At 37.8% G+C, this 15,716-nt stretch overlaps 1 protein-coding gene across 2 annotated transcripts; it reads left to right on the top strand.

Moving 5' to 3' along the window:
- The first annotated feature begins 370 nt into the window (after positions 1 to 370).
- On the top strand, positions 371 to 14,949 carry LOC148853087 (ranBP2-type zinc finger protein At1g67325-like). 2 transcript variants are annotated; one of them, XM_088942808.1, is made up of 11 exons: positions 652 to 800; positions 1,159 to 1,204; positions 4,595 to 4,710; positions 4,973 to 5,088; positions 10,219 to 10,492; positions 10,652 to 10,719; positions 13,548 to 13,596; positions 13,695 to 13,804; positions 14,028 to 14,052; positions 14,141 to 14,292; positions 14,536 to 14,949. In XM_088942808.1, exons 3-11 carry the CDS (start codon positions 4,644 to 4,646, stop codon positions 14,536 to 14,538), a joined length of 864 nt encoding a protein of 287 aa, XP_088798934.1. In that variant the 5' UTR covers positions 652 to 800; positions 1,159 to 1,204; positions 4,595 to 4,643; the 3' UTR covers positions 14,539 to 14,949. The 2 variants fall into 2 exon arrangements, with proteins under 2 accessions (XP_088798935.1, XP_088798934.1); XM_088942809.1 differs by lacking the exon at positions 4,595 to 4,710 and having other exon boundaries at positions 371 to 800.
- Positions 14,950 to 15,716: the final 767 nt, after the last annotated feature.

Below are 15,716 nucleotides of genomic sequence, written 5' to 3'. Positions count from 1 at the left end.
TTCACATTTTAAAAATATTTTTGGGTTATTTCAAGGCAAATTCAGTTGTAAGACTAGTTCATCAGGTCAATTTTGATAAGATAAACCTCTAGACCCTGGAATCGACTTGAGTGGGGTTTAGTTCCAAGAATTTGAAACTAGACCCTACCTTATAACAAATTGGAAATTGGGTAGAACCTATCTATTTACTTACCTCTAATTATAAACATTTTTTTTTCTGGGGCTAGACAACCGAGGGTACCCCATCCCATCATTTAAACCCGCAATTGGAGATCACTACAAAAGGTTGTTTTAATTTATATGGTAAGGTACAGGATTGTCTTAGTAAATAAACGCTTAAAAAGAAAGAATTGAGATCTGTTCCTCACCAACGAGCCTCACAAGCATTGGAACCTCTCTCGTAAATAATAATACATAAGTACCGAAGATATTTCTGATACACGGTGGGATGTGAGGCCGTTGTGAGGCGCCGTGTGTGAAACAGATCCGATCTCATAAAAGAATACTCTGAAGATGATGAATTTAATTGATCCTGTGAAAGGTTCCAATCGAACAGTTTTAAAGTGAAGTGGACAATTTCGTTTTGTTATACTTGGAACATTCCATCATGACCCAGTACGAATATTGTTTCCTTTACCACATTCGTTCATTGTTCTGATCACCGAAACCCTAATCGTCGAAACCAGTTCCCCCGGTCGGCTCCTCGTGCTTTTTCTTCCTCCCTCTTCTCTCGTTTCCTCGTTTCAAGACACAACCCCGAGCATTAGCTCTAAGAAAAGTTTCTTCTCGCCATGTCTCAGGTTCTTGTTCTGTCTGTCTCTTCCTTTCGTCTTCATGATTTTCGTTGGCATTCTGTCTAATATTGGATCTTTATTCTAATCATCTCTATCCTGGTTATTCATAGCATATTTTCACTGTTCATTATTGGATTATGTGGTTTGTTTTGGGAATTAGGGTTTTCTCGTATAGAAACTTAGGATTATTGCTTCTTTTAATTCAAGGCGTTATTATTGATTTTTATTGTTTACGGGTTGAATTGTAAAACTTTTAAGTTTATTTTGTACTGTGTTGCAACGCATTCATCAACTTCGGGACTGAAAATGATGGGAGTTTTTTTGATCCGCTTTTCCTAATTTTATCCTTTTTCAATTTTTGCAGGTGGATAACAGAAATTCTTCAGCAACCAAGCGTGCTCGAACTGATGGTACTCTCCGTCATATATATATGTATTGCATAATCTGTTATGTTTTGGATTTCCTTCATGTAATAATGCCACCGTATATGTGATGTTTTTATTTTCAAGGGAGTTCAGAATCATCTCACCATTAACAACTTAAAAAAAAGATTGTATCACTTGGTTAATTTATGCTGGTATGCCATGAAAACAAATTGTTCTTCCCTGTACGTTAATAGAACATGCACAATCTTAAGAACTGAAAGGTTCTTGTACTATGCATGATTGGATAGTTGTAACTTGTAAGAATTAAATAGGTGTCGACTAAAGAATGATGTATACAAATGCATTGTTACCTATGACGTATAATATTTATGAATATCATGTATACTTTGTCCGAGTTTAGTCATTGGTGATTAGGGTTGCCACACTTTATAGTTTTTATGCGTAATGTAAAATGTGTAATTCGAAGAAAGAAGCTACTTATGGTTACTATGAAGAGGACAACACCTTACCTTCTGTTGGTTTCCAAGTGATTTTGTGAATGAATCCCCTATACAAATAAGATATGTAATGAAGGGTCAGGTGGATCCCCCATTAGACATCACTGACTTGTTTGAGTCAAGGCATAAACCTCATGGTGTGAATCTTATGCTCCGTGAGATCTCCTTATCTCAAGAAAAAAAATTAAACGTAAACAACAAGAGAAATGGTAGAATTATGCATTAAAGGGATTTCACTTTTTTATCAGGATATATACATGAATTAATCGCCTTTAATGATTACAAAGTGCTAAGAGCTATCTAAAAGAACTAACTGAACATTCTTACAAATCATTAAGTAATGTTAGAAAGACCTTGATGTATAATAAAACCTAAAATTGGTGCTAAAACCATAGATATTTAAATTAATGATAGAGCCACTTATGGAAAACTTAGAGGTCATCTCTAACTTGGTTTTATGATGAGAACCCTACTTCGATTAATGTGTAAAAGACATGTTCTTGAAATAAGGCATCTCTAGAGGTGTAAGACATGTGCCATGTACTTTTAAGTGTGAGCCAAAGGTTGTTTTCTTAAGCTTGGCATGAGCCTTAGAGCATTTTCTTCAGGTTTTAGTTTGAGGTTCTTGCCTTCAGGTGAGCCTTAAGACATTAATCTGACATACTTAGAAATGTTTTCTTTGGTATATGGTTGATTTCTGTAAAAGCATAATATGTGGTAATGGAGGGTCACACAGTTGACATTTTATATGGCAATATATCCAAAATGTGAAATATGATGCAATGGAAATTGGTGAAAAGGTCATGGAGGAATATTTATAAAAAAAAAAGGTCATGGAGGGATTATGAAGTATCTGGACTGAAATAAATAAGAGAATCTTCATTGATAAGGGACAAAGATGCTATACTGTCTGCTCTTTAAAAGAAAAGATGCTAATATTGCCATGGGACTCATAATGGTGAAAATAGCATATTAGAGAGACAAAAGCTCAATTTAAATGGTTGCAGCCCTGCCAGTTGGGGACTTGGGGTCCTTCAGGGCTTCAGGTATTTGAGGTGTAATTATAAACCAGACAGGGAACATCTCACTTGGCTATAGTTTTACCCGATGGGCCAAAACGTTGGTTCTTACTCTAAAGTTGTGACACACATTAGGTTGGAGTGTTGGACAAAATTGATAATCTAAGGTGACTTTTATGTGGTGATTGATTGGATATCCTCATGAATTGATGGATCATAGCTCCTATGCAATTGATAAGGGAAGCAGAGGTGCTAGCAATTCATATAAATGGATTGTTCAATGAGGTTCCAAGATTAGCTAAAATAGTACATGGTTTAACAAAACATGGCCATCTTAAGGAACAATAGGTCTTGAGGTGGATATGGTGGCTGTTTAACAAACTTATCTCTGTTAGAGGCACGACTTCATGTCATCCCAAAGCTGTTTGTATCTATCTTGAATCCAATCATAGTGGAATGAAGCTAGGCACATGCACTTATATTTGATCATTTGTACATTTAGTGTCAATGTATACATTCTATTGATTGCTAAGTGGCTGGCACTGGAAGTTATTGATAAATTATCTAATAATGTTTAGACTTGTTCATGGTCAGGGCCAGGCTTTGTCTCTATATTAACAAAATATACCTAGGCGTGCCTAGGCGCATAGGCGAGGCACATTTTGGGGTATGTGCCTCGCCCAGGTTCTAGGCGCACCCCTTTCAAAAGGCGCGTGCCTAGTGCACCTAGGTGTGCGCCTTTTTAAAATTTTGTGCTTTTTGTTTTTTTGTTTTTTTTTCTGAGTCTAATGGTTGGGAAGAATTTCAGACCCTAACATAGACTTGTTTGGGCTTGCCTCGAGGGGCGTGGTACAAAGGCGACTCAGAATCAAGAATGCAATATGTTTTACAACACATTAACTATTTAAAGCAATGCAATTAAGGAAAAAAAAGAGATTATGGGTTTTACATGCTTGAAAATGCTTTATATGACTGCTTTTATTTTTAAATTTTCATTTGAATACACTTTACATGTTATGTTTATGTATTTTAATTTTAGATAATATGTTTTTTAAGTCATTTTAAAATTTAAGTTTATATTTTTTATTAACATTATGTTTAACATTTTTTGAAAATTTGGCATTTTTTTTCAAAATTTTGACATTTTTTTTTAAATTTTTAGCATTTTTTTTGTAATTTTGCACCTTTTTTAAAAAGGCGCGCACCTCCCCTTGCGCCTTAGGCACAAAGTGCCCCTGCGTTTTTATGCGCCTTGTGCTTTTAAAACACTACCCAGGCCTGGGCTTGAGCCCGGCCCGACCAGTGCGCCTAGGTCTTGAGCCCGAGCCCGACCCTGGTCCATTGGGCTACCCAGACTACGAACAGGTCTAATAACATTTATCAAAAAAATATTAGCTAATAACAATTTAAAACCATGGTTGATTGCAACATTATTATTATTATTATTATTTTAATTTTTGGTAAGCCAAATGCTTTCTTATGATAACCATATGCTCAAATTGAGTGGTTGGTTTATGTTATATATCGAGTTATATAAGATTGGACTTTGTGGTCATTCTCTCTGATTATATGCATATCCAGTATAAAAGCATATATTGCATTGGCTGCAAGCCAATACTGAACATGAAACTTGAAAGTATGCACAATTGTGACATGCTATTATTTGTTTATTTCTACTCATTCCAAGTGGTATCTCATGTGATGATTATGGTGCCGTAATGTTCCTGTTAATTTTTAGACCTGAGAAGAATTTATTAGTTTCTGGTTATTACATGTTATTATGCATACGTCTATTTGCATGACCATATGCCATAGAATGTCATTGCCAAGTGTTTGGTATATTTGCATATTCAAATTCCTTATATGTTCCAACATATTTGCATTATTCTCATCTTCAGGTAGTCGTCGGGAAGATGATTGGACTTTGTGGTCATTCTCTCTGATTATATGCATATCCAGTATAAAAGCATATATTGCATTGGCTACAAGCCAATACTGAACATGAAACTTGAAAGTATGCACAATTGTGACATGCTATTATTTGTTTATTTCTACTCATTCCAACTGGTATCTCATGTGATGATTATGGTGCCGTAATGTTCCTGTTAATTTTTAGACCTGAGAAGAATTTGTTAGTTTCTGGTTATTACATGTTATTATGCATACGTCTATTTGCATGACCATATGCCATAGAATGTCATTGCCAAGTGTTTGGTATATTTGCATATTCAAATTCCTTATATGTTCCAACATATTTGCATTATTCTCATCTTCAGGTAGTCGTCGGGAAGATGATTGGACATGTCCAAGTTGTGGTAATGTCAATTTTTCCTTCAGGACGACTTGCAATATGCGCAATTGTACTCAGTCGAGGCCAGCTGACCATAATTCGGTAAGCTGTGTTTATATTGCCATATCTTCATTTAACATGAAAGAGGTTTTTTTTTCTTTTTTTAAATTATCAGTATGTCCACTCTGAGCATAATTTTCACATGGAGGAACAAATGCTGTGTGCTGTTTGAATGGACATTGCTAGTGCGGGTGTTGTCTTAGCCATCGTGGGTCTTGGGAGGGATTGGATATAATCTGGCATTGTATCACATAAGCAACACACCATCAAGGCTTGAACCTGTTTTTTACACTTGCTAGCCCAATACCCCTAAGAAAAACCATGGGCTAAGTGCTATTAGAAAGGGTATTATTGCAAAGGTGGGTTATACCTGGTTAGCAAGGAAGCAAGGAGTGCAATGAATGCAGATGGAGGACAAGGATGGGTAGTTAAAATCAAGAGGCAAAAACCAGTCTGTTTGGGAGGCTTGTTTAAAGAAGATAAATACTTAGAGGCAGCTGAAGACATTCTTCTCCACTGTCCTGTCACTAGGAAGGTCTGGTGCTACTTCTTGAATTGAGTGGAATACAGTTGTGTATTCCTGGAGAAGGTGGTGACATCCTTTGGCAATGGCAAGGCCGAGGGCTAGGAAAAAGAGGAAGGCTATACTGGAACACAGTGACTCATGCAGTCTTGTGGGGTATGTGGGAAGAAAGGAACAACAGAATTTTTGAAAATATAGCTAAAAATATTTCAAGCTCTGTAATCTTTGGGTGTTTAACTTTGAGGCTTTCAAAGATCTCTCCCTAAACAATCTTCAGAGCAACCTGTTAGCAGTCCTGCACTTCTCTCCGAGAGCTGAATCGATTTTGAGATCTCCTGCTAGAGAGGAGGGAGTGGTGACTCCAAGCTTTGATGGTAATGCACAAGGCTCCACAGGTCAAGAAGGAATTGAAGGTGTTAACCGTGAGGAATGGGGGAATATTTGGTGGGCTTTTAGTGGTCCGATTGGGAGGGCAGATGCCAGGTGCTGCAAAGGCAGAGCTGCAGAGGTCTTGGCTGCACTAACAGGAATTCTCTTTGCTAAACAGCTAGGTCTATCCTCTCTAACCATTTAAGGGGATTTGGAAAATACTATAGCTTGGTTAAGGGAGAAGGAAGGAGGGTCTTGGAGACTAGCACACTTGCTAGCTGAAGCTAGGGATATTTTGAGCTCTTTGAATATAAAGCTGGTCTGGATCATTTATCAAAAAAAAAAAAAGTAAAGCTGGTCTGGATTCCTAGGGAGCTTAACACTGTTGCTGATGGCCTAGCAAAATCAGGGTTTCTGAGAGAAAATTTGTTTAGTGGAAATGCTTACCCGTGCAATTCTGTCTTATCCTCTTCAGGCTGCTGTACATCCTCTCTTGTTTCTTTAAATAAAAGTTAACTTTGCTCAAAAAAAAGAAAGGAGGGCAAAAACCAGATAAGAAATGATCTAGTTGCATCTATGGATTATGACAGGTCTAGTTGTCACTTAGAGGGGAAAGAGATACAACCAAATGCAAAATGAATGCAGTGTATGTGTACATTGGGGGAAAACTCTTTTGCGTTGTGCATTGCAGAACAGAGAAGTAGTGGGAAAGAACTTTCATGGCCCTGCCACTGTGGCAGTAGTTAGATGTATCATGAAACATCTCTTGAGCACATCGAACTGAAAGTCATGCTTGGTGATAGGAAAGAAGAATTAGAAAAGATAGGGGAGTTCTATATTGAAACCTATATTGATCCCATTGGCCCTTCTCAACAATGTAATCGTGCCTATGATTAGGTAAAAAGAGAGAAGGATGCTAACAAAGTAAGGCTAGGATACTTAGAAAAAAAAGAAACAAAAGTGAGATAGGATTAAGATCATACGTTGGAATTGAGAGGATTGGAAAGTGTTATAAAGATGAGTAATTATGTAACTGATGAGCAAGGCAAAACTTTAAATTGTTTTCAGTGTTTGAACTCTTACCAAACACAGCCTTGTTGAAAATGGACTTGTGGAAGTACTTGGTGAGTTTTTTGATGGGGGGATTATTAATCCAAGGGTTAATGCCATGTTCTTAGCCTTCATCCTTAAGAAACCTGAAGTTAGCCATTCTGAAAAGTTTAGATTGATAAGCTTGGTTGTGTGGCTTGTGCAAGATCATTGCCATAGTTTCTTTGTCAGGCTTAAGGGGGTTCTTATATCCATCAATGTGGTACCATGAAATTTCTGAAGGTGTTTGTAAGGTGGTTTTGGGATGGCTGGAGAAAAAAAATGAGGGCACATGGAGGCTTTGACAGATAATTAAAGCAGTGTTGCTTCGTCATTTTATCTGAATTGACTAAAACCAGAGTGAATAAATGCTAGGACTGAGCATTGATATAAATCTGATTTAAATGCAAAGTTTTTGGGTTTGTCAGCTTCATGCTGCTTCCATAGTTTCTTTGTATGTTTCGGGATGCTTTTATTTTCTGAATTTATTCAAATATTCATTAAAAAGGAAAGGTAGATTATGTATCAAATTTTAATAGCAAATGAGTATGTTGAGGAAAAGAGAACTTGGCGGGAAGGGCTTTGCCATTTAATCTGATTTATACAGCACATTTAGTGGGTGGCTTTGATAGATGATCAGAGCAGCATTGCTTTGTTATCCAATTTGAATTGCTTGTTAGATGGACTTGTCGATCGTGTAGTTAAATATCTGATAATTTGGCTAAAGCTAGAGTGCAAAGGGAAAATTTTCCATGGGGAAACTAGGGCTGGGCATGCTGTATCTGATTTAAATGCAATTTTTATTTTTGGTTTGGCAGCTGTAGTTTTCATATTATTGATAAAAAGGATAGGTAGATCATGTATCAAATTTTAATAGCAAACAAGCTTGTTATGGAAAACAGAAAATTTGGTGGGACGGGATTGGTTCATGAGAAAGCTCATGATCTTGTGTACTGGTCTTTCTTGGTAGAGGTGAAAGAGACGTGGTTTTGGAGAGAGGTGGTGTAAATGGATATTGGGGTGTCTGAAGTCTTGCCATTGTTCATGATTAGTTAATGGAATAGTTGGAGAGTTCTCTTTTTGGCTAGGAGAGGGTTGAGACAGCAGGATCCGCTTTCTCCCTTTTACAATTTTACCTTCATAGCTGATGTTTTTAGCATCTTAATATTGACAACATATAGGTTTCAATTAATTAATGGGTGGAGGATTGGAAGAGGACAGGAATGGTGGTAACATACCTCCATTATCCTTTTCCATGAAGGTGGGGAGGAAGAGATAGTGAGGAATTTGGGGCTTTAAATTATGTTGTTTGAATTTTGTTAAGATGCCCAATTTGAAGGTCAATGTAGAGAAGAGCTACATAGCTAGAGTTTATATAAGGAAAAGAGTTTGGTTTCTATTCTGTTCTTGGATTCACAAATAAGAGTACACTATGTTTATTTTATAGCAATTTTTGTATTTATATTAATTTTTGTCTTAAAATTATGTTTTATGGTAATTATAACTAAATAAAATTATCCATTTATTTAATTTGCACATATTTGTATATATATATATATATATATATATATATAATCTAATTTATAAATGGTGAAATTTAGAGCCAGCAAAAGGGGGAAAAGAAAAAGAAACCCTATTATAACATGTACATTTAGTAAGAGAAACAAATGACATTTTTGGTTTAAAAGAAGTATTATGGAAACTTTTTAGTATAAATTGATTTATTTTATTTATAAACAACTAAATAATCATTTTTAAATCATAAGAAGCATTATAACAAGTTTATGATATTTTCTTTTCTTTCTTTTTCAAATTTACTTTTTTTTGTACGAGTCATACACCTCACCAATTTGAGGTGTGAGGTGGTGATGTGTATATGCCTCTCAAAAATAGAGGCGGTGGCCTATTAGTAGAGGAATAGTTGGAGAGTTCTCTTTTTGGCTAGGAGAGGGTTGAGACAGCAGGATCCGCTTTCTCCCTTTTACAATTTTACCTTCATAGCTGATGTTTTTAGCATCTTAATATTGACAACATATAGGTTTCAATTAATTAATGGGTGGAGGATTGGAAGAGGACAGGAATGGTGGTAACACACCTCCATTATCCTTTTCCATGAAGGTGGGGAGGAAGAGATAGCAAGGTGCCTGAGGCCAGAGGTTTTGGCTCTACCTCGCCTTGAGGCATGCAACTCAATGCCTCGCCTCAGTGCCTTTAAAACTATGAATTAAAATAGTGAGTGATCCATTATGTAATTAATAAAACCCTAATTCTCCTTGGTACATTACCATGAGACAATAGTGGAATGGAAAAAGGTACAGGATGCTATTGTCATTAGGACTGTTGTAATGAGCTTGTTAGTCTTGATGCTTTCAATGCAATTGCTACCGTGAAGTTACTTTTGAAGGTTTGAGCAGAATACAAATCAATGGAGAAACACAGAATACCCGGATATTGGTAAGCTAGAGCTGGCTGCGGCTATGGAAGGCAAAAGGTGGAAAGTTAGAACAGCTATTGCCACAAAGATAATTGGTAATGAAGAACTAGAATTGGAAGACTTTCTTGATCAACAAATGTAAATTAGAATACAGCTGGAGATAAAATGGCTTAGTGTCAAAAAACTTCATGCCTCAGTGTCAAAGAACCAACAATGGAGATGACCATTGGACCATAAAATAGAGCTGGAACCAGTGGCTAAGCCAAGCCTTTGCACCTGAAAATGACTCCCCTCTCTCTGTCAAAGTAAATCCCCAAAACCATGTAGATAGATAGTAAGAGCAGTGAATGGAGCTTACTCAATTCTTTCATCACAAATAGAAGTCCTGTTATGGTTCTCATCTGACCCTTCAGAAAAGAAAGACAATTATTTGGAATAGCAATTAGATGAAGCAACTCTTGCATAATGTAAATAAAAATAAATGCATATCACAACAGAACAAGCAAGAAAGGTATGTGTGTGCCCAACTTGAAAATTTGTGGATTTTTATCAAACTGCTGAATTGTGTGCAAAACTCAACCTTTTTTTTTGTACTTGGTGCTTTTGCTTAGTTTATTCTGCCCCTTTTCCTTTCAATAATGCTGAACAAATGTTTAGTCATAGTGGACATTATTTAATTTTTCACATCTTTTTTGCAAGGGTAACAGATGAGCTTTATTTCTTATGTGTTCTCACCCAATTTGTTCCTGCATTTCAGAAATCTGCTGCAAAGCCAATTCAAGCCCCTCAGAGTTACTCTTCATCAGCTGCCTATCTAGGGTCAGGTGCACCTTCTTCTATGTACCTGGGTGTCCCTCCATATGGGTCTTCACTGTTCAATGGAACATCTCTTCCTCCCTATGATCTTCGGTTCTCTGGAGGTTCTGGATATCATTATGATTATGGGAGCCGCCTTTCTGCTGGAAGCCCATATGGTCCGCTGCATTTGTCTGGACAATCACCATATTCCAGTGGATCTATGTTGGGGAGTGGTAACCTCTCTTCCAACTTCTTTTCCTTTCCTTTCCTTTCCATTTTTATCTGCATTTGTTCTATTAACCAAGATGTTTATATTTTCTTTCTTCACCTTTATTGCATCTTTTAAAATATATGCTTTCGGGTTACTTTATTAAGGATTCTTATTTTCCTAGGTGGGATGTACGGTATGCCCCCTCTAATGGATCGTTATGGCTTGGGTTTACCCATGGGCCATGCTATGGTATGTATGCAGTTATTGGTTAGTCTTGCACTTCAATGGTTGCATGAGTTGCTTCTCTATGGTTGTTTGTTAGAACCTTTGCCAATATGGTTTTTTTTTTCTTCTTTTTTATTCCTTTTGTTAGCTGTACTCAGCCCATTTTGGAGCCATTCAATTTAACCAAAGTGGAAGAAGTAAAATAAGATTTAGGGTCATCAGTCATGTTGGCCCTAATTCTATCTTTTTGGTATTCCAGAATACAACCAGAAAAGAAAAACAAACAGAAACAGAAAACTAAACAGCAAAACAAAAACTAGAAACTAAACAAAGAGATCTCTAGAATCGAAGAGAACTTGCTGAGCCCAGTTTGGAACCTGGGAGAAGAAAAAATCAACCAAGGACCATCGCTTCAGAGCAAAACCATGACTACATGACAACTCCAATCTGAGATTTTGAATCCAGAATCTGGCATCTTTGATAAAAAAGCGCACTGCAGCAAGGTCTAAAATTCAAGCTTTCAAGAGCAGAAACCAGGTTCCTGCAATCACTTTCAAAAACCACTTGGGACTGTGACAGGTCAGCAGTCCTCAGCAATTTAAGGCCTTCCAAAAAGGAAATAGCTTTGGCATCGAGGGGAGAAGAATCTTGGTAAAAAAACCACAGGAGCCTGCAATAGTCCTTCCCTGCAGTTCCTAATAACCACACAAAAGGAACCTTTATTGTTATAAAAGAAACTTCCATCAGTGTTTACCTTTAACCATCCATAATCCGGAGGGATCCAAAAAGAAACTAGAACTTCTTTTCTCGCAGTCGGCCTGGTGGCCAGAGTGCTGACTTGCAAGGTGGCCAGCCTTTCCTACACATTCCTGTTGATACTATTTATAGTAGAAAGAGGGTCCAGGTTAGTATTTTCAAAGATAAAACTGTTCCTACCTTTCCAAATAGACCACAGAGAAAGGGCCAAATAGAAAACATTAAAAACTTTTGAGGATTTATTTCTTGAGCATTCTTTGAAGGTGTGTTTGATCCAAACAGAGAAATCAAAATCAGAGGGATAAGATTCAGTTCTGAACCCCAGATTCCCACCAAACCAAATGCTTTTTGCAAAAGAACAGACACACAAGGCATGGAAAATTGTTTCTGCATTCTGTTGGCACACCGGACAAAGTGGGGAGGGGTGGATATTCCTTTTCCGTAACTGCTGGTTAACTGCCGAGGCCTTACTAGCTCCTTTCCAGAGGAATGATTTCACTTTTTGCCCAACAGGGAGTCTCCAAATGGAATCCGAGAAGCTCTTTCTAGAGGAGTTTGGGCTAGAAGTCTCAACAAAATTACTCCTAATTGCATGATAAGCTGATTTCACAGAGAAACATACCTTTTGAATCCAGCACCCAGACAAGAGAGTCAGGTCAACTAAATTGGGAAAGCCTTATTTCAACAATTTTTGGTGTGATTTCATAGGGAAAGAGAGGTTCCAACTCCTGCTCCTTTGGTCAATTAAATCTTTGACCTTCGAAACTCCCATTGATCCCGTACTTGGTCCCATGACCCTAAAAAACCACTAAGATTAGGAATCCAAGGGTCCAACCAGATGTCTACTTCCTCACCCGAGCATATAGACCAGCAAACTCCCTTGAGAAGCACTTCTCTCCCTGCAAGGATGCTTCTCCACCCCCCCCCCCCCCCCGCCCCCCCCAATCCTTTGGTTTTTAAGCCATTATGGAGGAAGTTTGACTTGGGATAATATTTGGCTTTCATAATCTTTGCCCACATACACTCCTTGTTTGTGCAACGTCTCCATGTTAGCTTTGCTAGCAGAGCAAGGTTAAAAAGATTTTGCATCCCTGAACCCAGGGCCACAATTGCCTTGCTTTCAAACAGCTTTTTCCAACTAATCCAATTTATTTTTTATTCTTTATCTTTTGTATTTCCCCACCAGAAAGCCCTGTGCACTTTGGAGAGGTCAGAGAGAATCCAATCTGGGAGTAAAAAGCAGGACATAGTATAACTAGGAATAGCTGTGGCCACAGACTTCAGAAGTACTTCCTTGCCAACAGAGGAGACCAGTTGTTTGTGCCAGGGGGAGGTTTTCCTCTTCACTCTCTATGTAGTAGTTAAAAACCTCTTTTTTGGATCTTCCAATAGAGGCAAGCAACTTTAAGTAGATAGATGGAGTGGCAACATTTTTTAAATGACGACTTTTGTCTAAGATTTTCCATAATTTAGGATGAGCACTCTTGCTAAAGAAAACTTCAGATATTGAGAGGTTCACCCGCTAGCCAAAGATTCTTCCATACTCCTTGATAGCTGCCAAGAGGTTTCATCCTTCCAAGCTTTGCCCTTGTGAAGATGTAACCGTCATCTGCAAAGAATAAATGAGTGATCTTCAGACATTGTCTAGCTATTTTATGAGTTTGACAGCTTCTCAATTACTAGAGAAAGGGCTTCAGCACAAAGAAGTAAAAGATAGGGGGGACAGGGGATCCCTGTCTGAGGCCTTTAGAATGAAGATCCTCCTACTAGGTTTCCCATTGATTAAAATTTGGTAGGAAAATGAAAATGCGCACTCCATTTCCAAGATATCCATTTAGTCCCAAGTCCCAGTTTTTCTAAAACTATGGAGAAAAGATCACTCAACTCGATGATAAGCTTTGGCCCTTATTTGAGCTGTACTTGAGCATTCTTTTTTTCTTCTGACACGAGTTTGGCATTTTGTGTTGCATGCAAGTGATGTAGTTCACTTCAGGGAACACTATCTGATTGGTTGATCTTGCATGGATGGTGTTTTGAATTACAGTTTGGTTTTTATGAGGTGTATATATTATTAGATGCATGGTATTTTGGTGCAGGGGGCAAGGCCAGGAGTCTTTCCAGATGAGCCTCCAAAGAAGCCTGCAGGTAGGCCTAAGCTAAGTTGTTTGTGCATTCTTGTGGATTTTCCACTTCAATGTCTTCTTTGATACGCTAATTGTAATGCCTTTTTCTGGTTTCCATAGATACAGCACGTGACAATGATTGGACATGCCCCAATTGCGGGAATGTTAACTTTTCTTTTAGAACAGTTTGCAACATGAGGAAGTGCAATACCCCAAAGCCTGGGTCACAGGTTTGTATTGCTGCATCCTTGTTGGATGAAATGGCAAAATACTCGTTCTCTTTTCTGTATAATTTCTTTTCCTGGTGGCTGGTTTTTACATTATGGCTTGGCATTTTCTTTGGGTGCATGCATACTATTTTTCGTTTGGTTAAACCTTTCCTTTGTCACCTCCTCAAAAAATTCATCCAATTTTCTTGTACATCTTATATTGAGCTTTTGTTTTCTGGTGCAGGCTGCCAAATCAGAGAAAAATTCAAGTAAGTCTTTTTTTGGTTTATACTGGGAACCTGTCAATTTCCATCAGCTTGACATTTCAATTCTCATTATGAACTACCTGTCTTGCAGAACAAAAGATGCCAGAAGGTAGCTGGAAGTGTGAGAAATGTAACAATATAAACTACCCATTTAGGACCAAGTGCAATAGACAGAACTGTGGGGCAGAAAAACCATCAGAGACAAGCAAGTCTCCTGCACAAACATCTGATGACGATGAACAGGTTTGTTGTGAGATATTTATGTCTACTTGTTCCTTTAAATGCCCATATTTTCAATTAATGGTCTTCCTTGTACATGTTAGACATCACAAACTCAATAAACATTATAGTTGCAATCATCTCTTATTCACCGATCAAAGAGGGAAAAAACATCTCTTATTGGAATGGTTGCTCTTCTTTCTTTCCTAAAATTGTGTTTGTGCATCCCATTGCATTACATTGATACATAGTTGTCTATTGTTCCAGTGAGTACTAGAACCCTTTTGAGGGTTGAGAAGGTCCAGAGTCTTCGTCCGGCTTGCTCAATATGGGTGTCTGAAAAGTTGAGTCTTGTCGTCGTCATGTTGCAGCGGTTGTTGAGTTACTCTGCCTTCTCATGATCAGTGTCAAGTTATTGTATTAGCAGCAACCCCTTGTCTACTGGTTTACTACTGGGTAATGTCGTTTGTGGTCTTTTATTTTGTTTCTACCCTACTCTCAGAACACACCATGTCAGCCAAGGTGCTGGTGATATCTTTTACAGGTTGGTTCTTGTTGTTTGTTTGAAGTTAGGTTCCTATAATTTTGGAATTGGACTTTTGTCTATTCTGGTAGGTATGTTATGTAGATTTCCTGGTTGCATTTATAGATAGAATCTGCAGAATGATAGGATTGAAGCCATGCAGTATTTTTGTGTTTTCCATTTGTTTTAAATTGTCTCCGCAGAGCTGAGGTAGTAAGCGTGTAGTAATGGGATGGATCTGGATCCCTCTTAGGTTTTTTATCTTCATATACTCGGTAAAACTAGAAATGAACTCTGGTACTGGGTCAGCGGTTTTAATGTAATGGTGTTTTTTTGGGGGTGGGTTAGCAAGATGATCTTTGCAGAAATTATTTGAAGGCATCATAAATGCTCCATGGAAGCCTAATCCTTGAAAAATAAAATTTGAAATTCATGCCCTTAAACACAGTACAGGGCCATGGATTCTGCCCTTGGTGATTTAACCACAAATTTCTAGGTCACAAGTTCCTGGCTCGGTATCTCCGATGTTCTGGGCTTATTAGTAGTCATACGATGTTTTCACTTTTCTGTGCGTGCATAAAATAACTGGTATATTTAGGTTGTTGTATCCTTTGGTTTTGAAGCTGGAAGGAATGACCTAATAGATATTTCATTCATGTTTTCTGGGTCTGGATGTTCAAGTGTCCAAGGCGTGCAATTTGATATCAGGCTTGAACTTAATTAGTCCTTTTTAATGGTTGACCATGGAAATGTGGAATCAAGATCGTTTGGTTTTTGGTCTGCAAATGCCAACTTTCTTCCGCTCAGTCAGTGCTTCAGCTTGCTTAACTAAAAATCATTTTTTGGCTTTTCAATTGTGGTCCTTATGATAAATTAGTGGATTAGGCAATTCTCAAGGAAACCTACGCTACTTGTGGTGTTGTCG

This window comes from Nelumbo lutea, chromosome 5 (assembly GCF_056320005.1).
Source record: "Nelumbo lutea isolate HS-2025 chromosome 5, American lotus-T2T, whole genome shotgun sequence".
In the NCBI taxonomy this organism is placed as follows: domain Eukaryota; kingdom Viridiplantae; phylum Streptophyta; class Magnoliopsida; order Proteales; family Nelumbonaceae; genus Nelumbo; species Nelumbo lutea.
Note: the sequence above shows the minus strand (reverse complement) of the source record. Positions and strands in the feature narration are given on the sequence as shown.

Coding starts and splice junctions, on each gene's coding strand:
- LOC148853087 (XM_088942808.1), top strand. CDS start 4,644: ATGCATATCCAGTATAAAAGCATATATTGCATTGGCTACAAGCCAATA. Junction 10,493..10,651: donor TGGATCTATGTTGGGGAGTG/GTAACCTCTCTT, acceptor TTATTTTCCTAG/GTGGGATGTACGGTATGCCC. Junction 13,597..13,694: donor GCCTCCAAAGAAGCCTGCAG/GTAGGCCTAAGC, acceptor TGGTTTCCATAG/ATACAGCACGTGACAATGAT.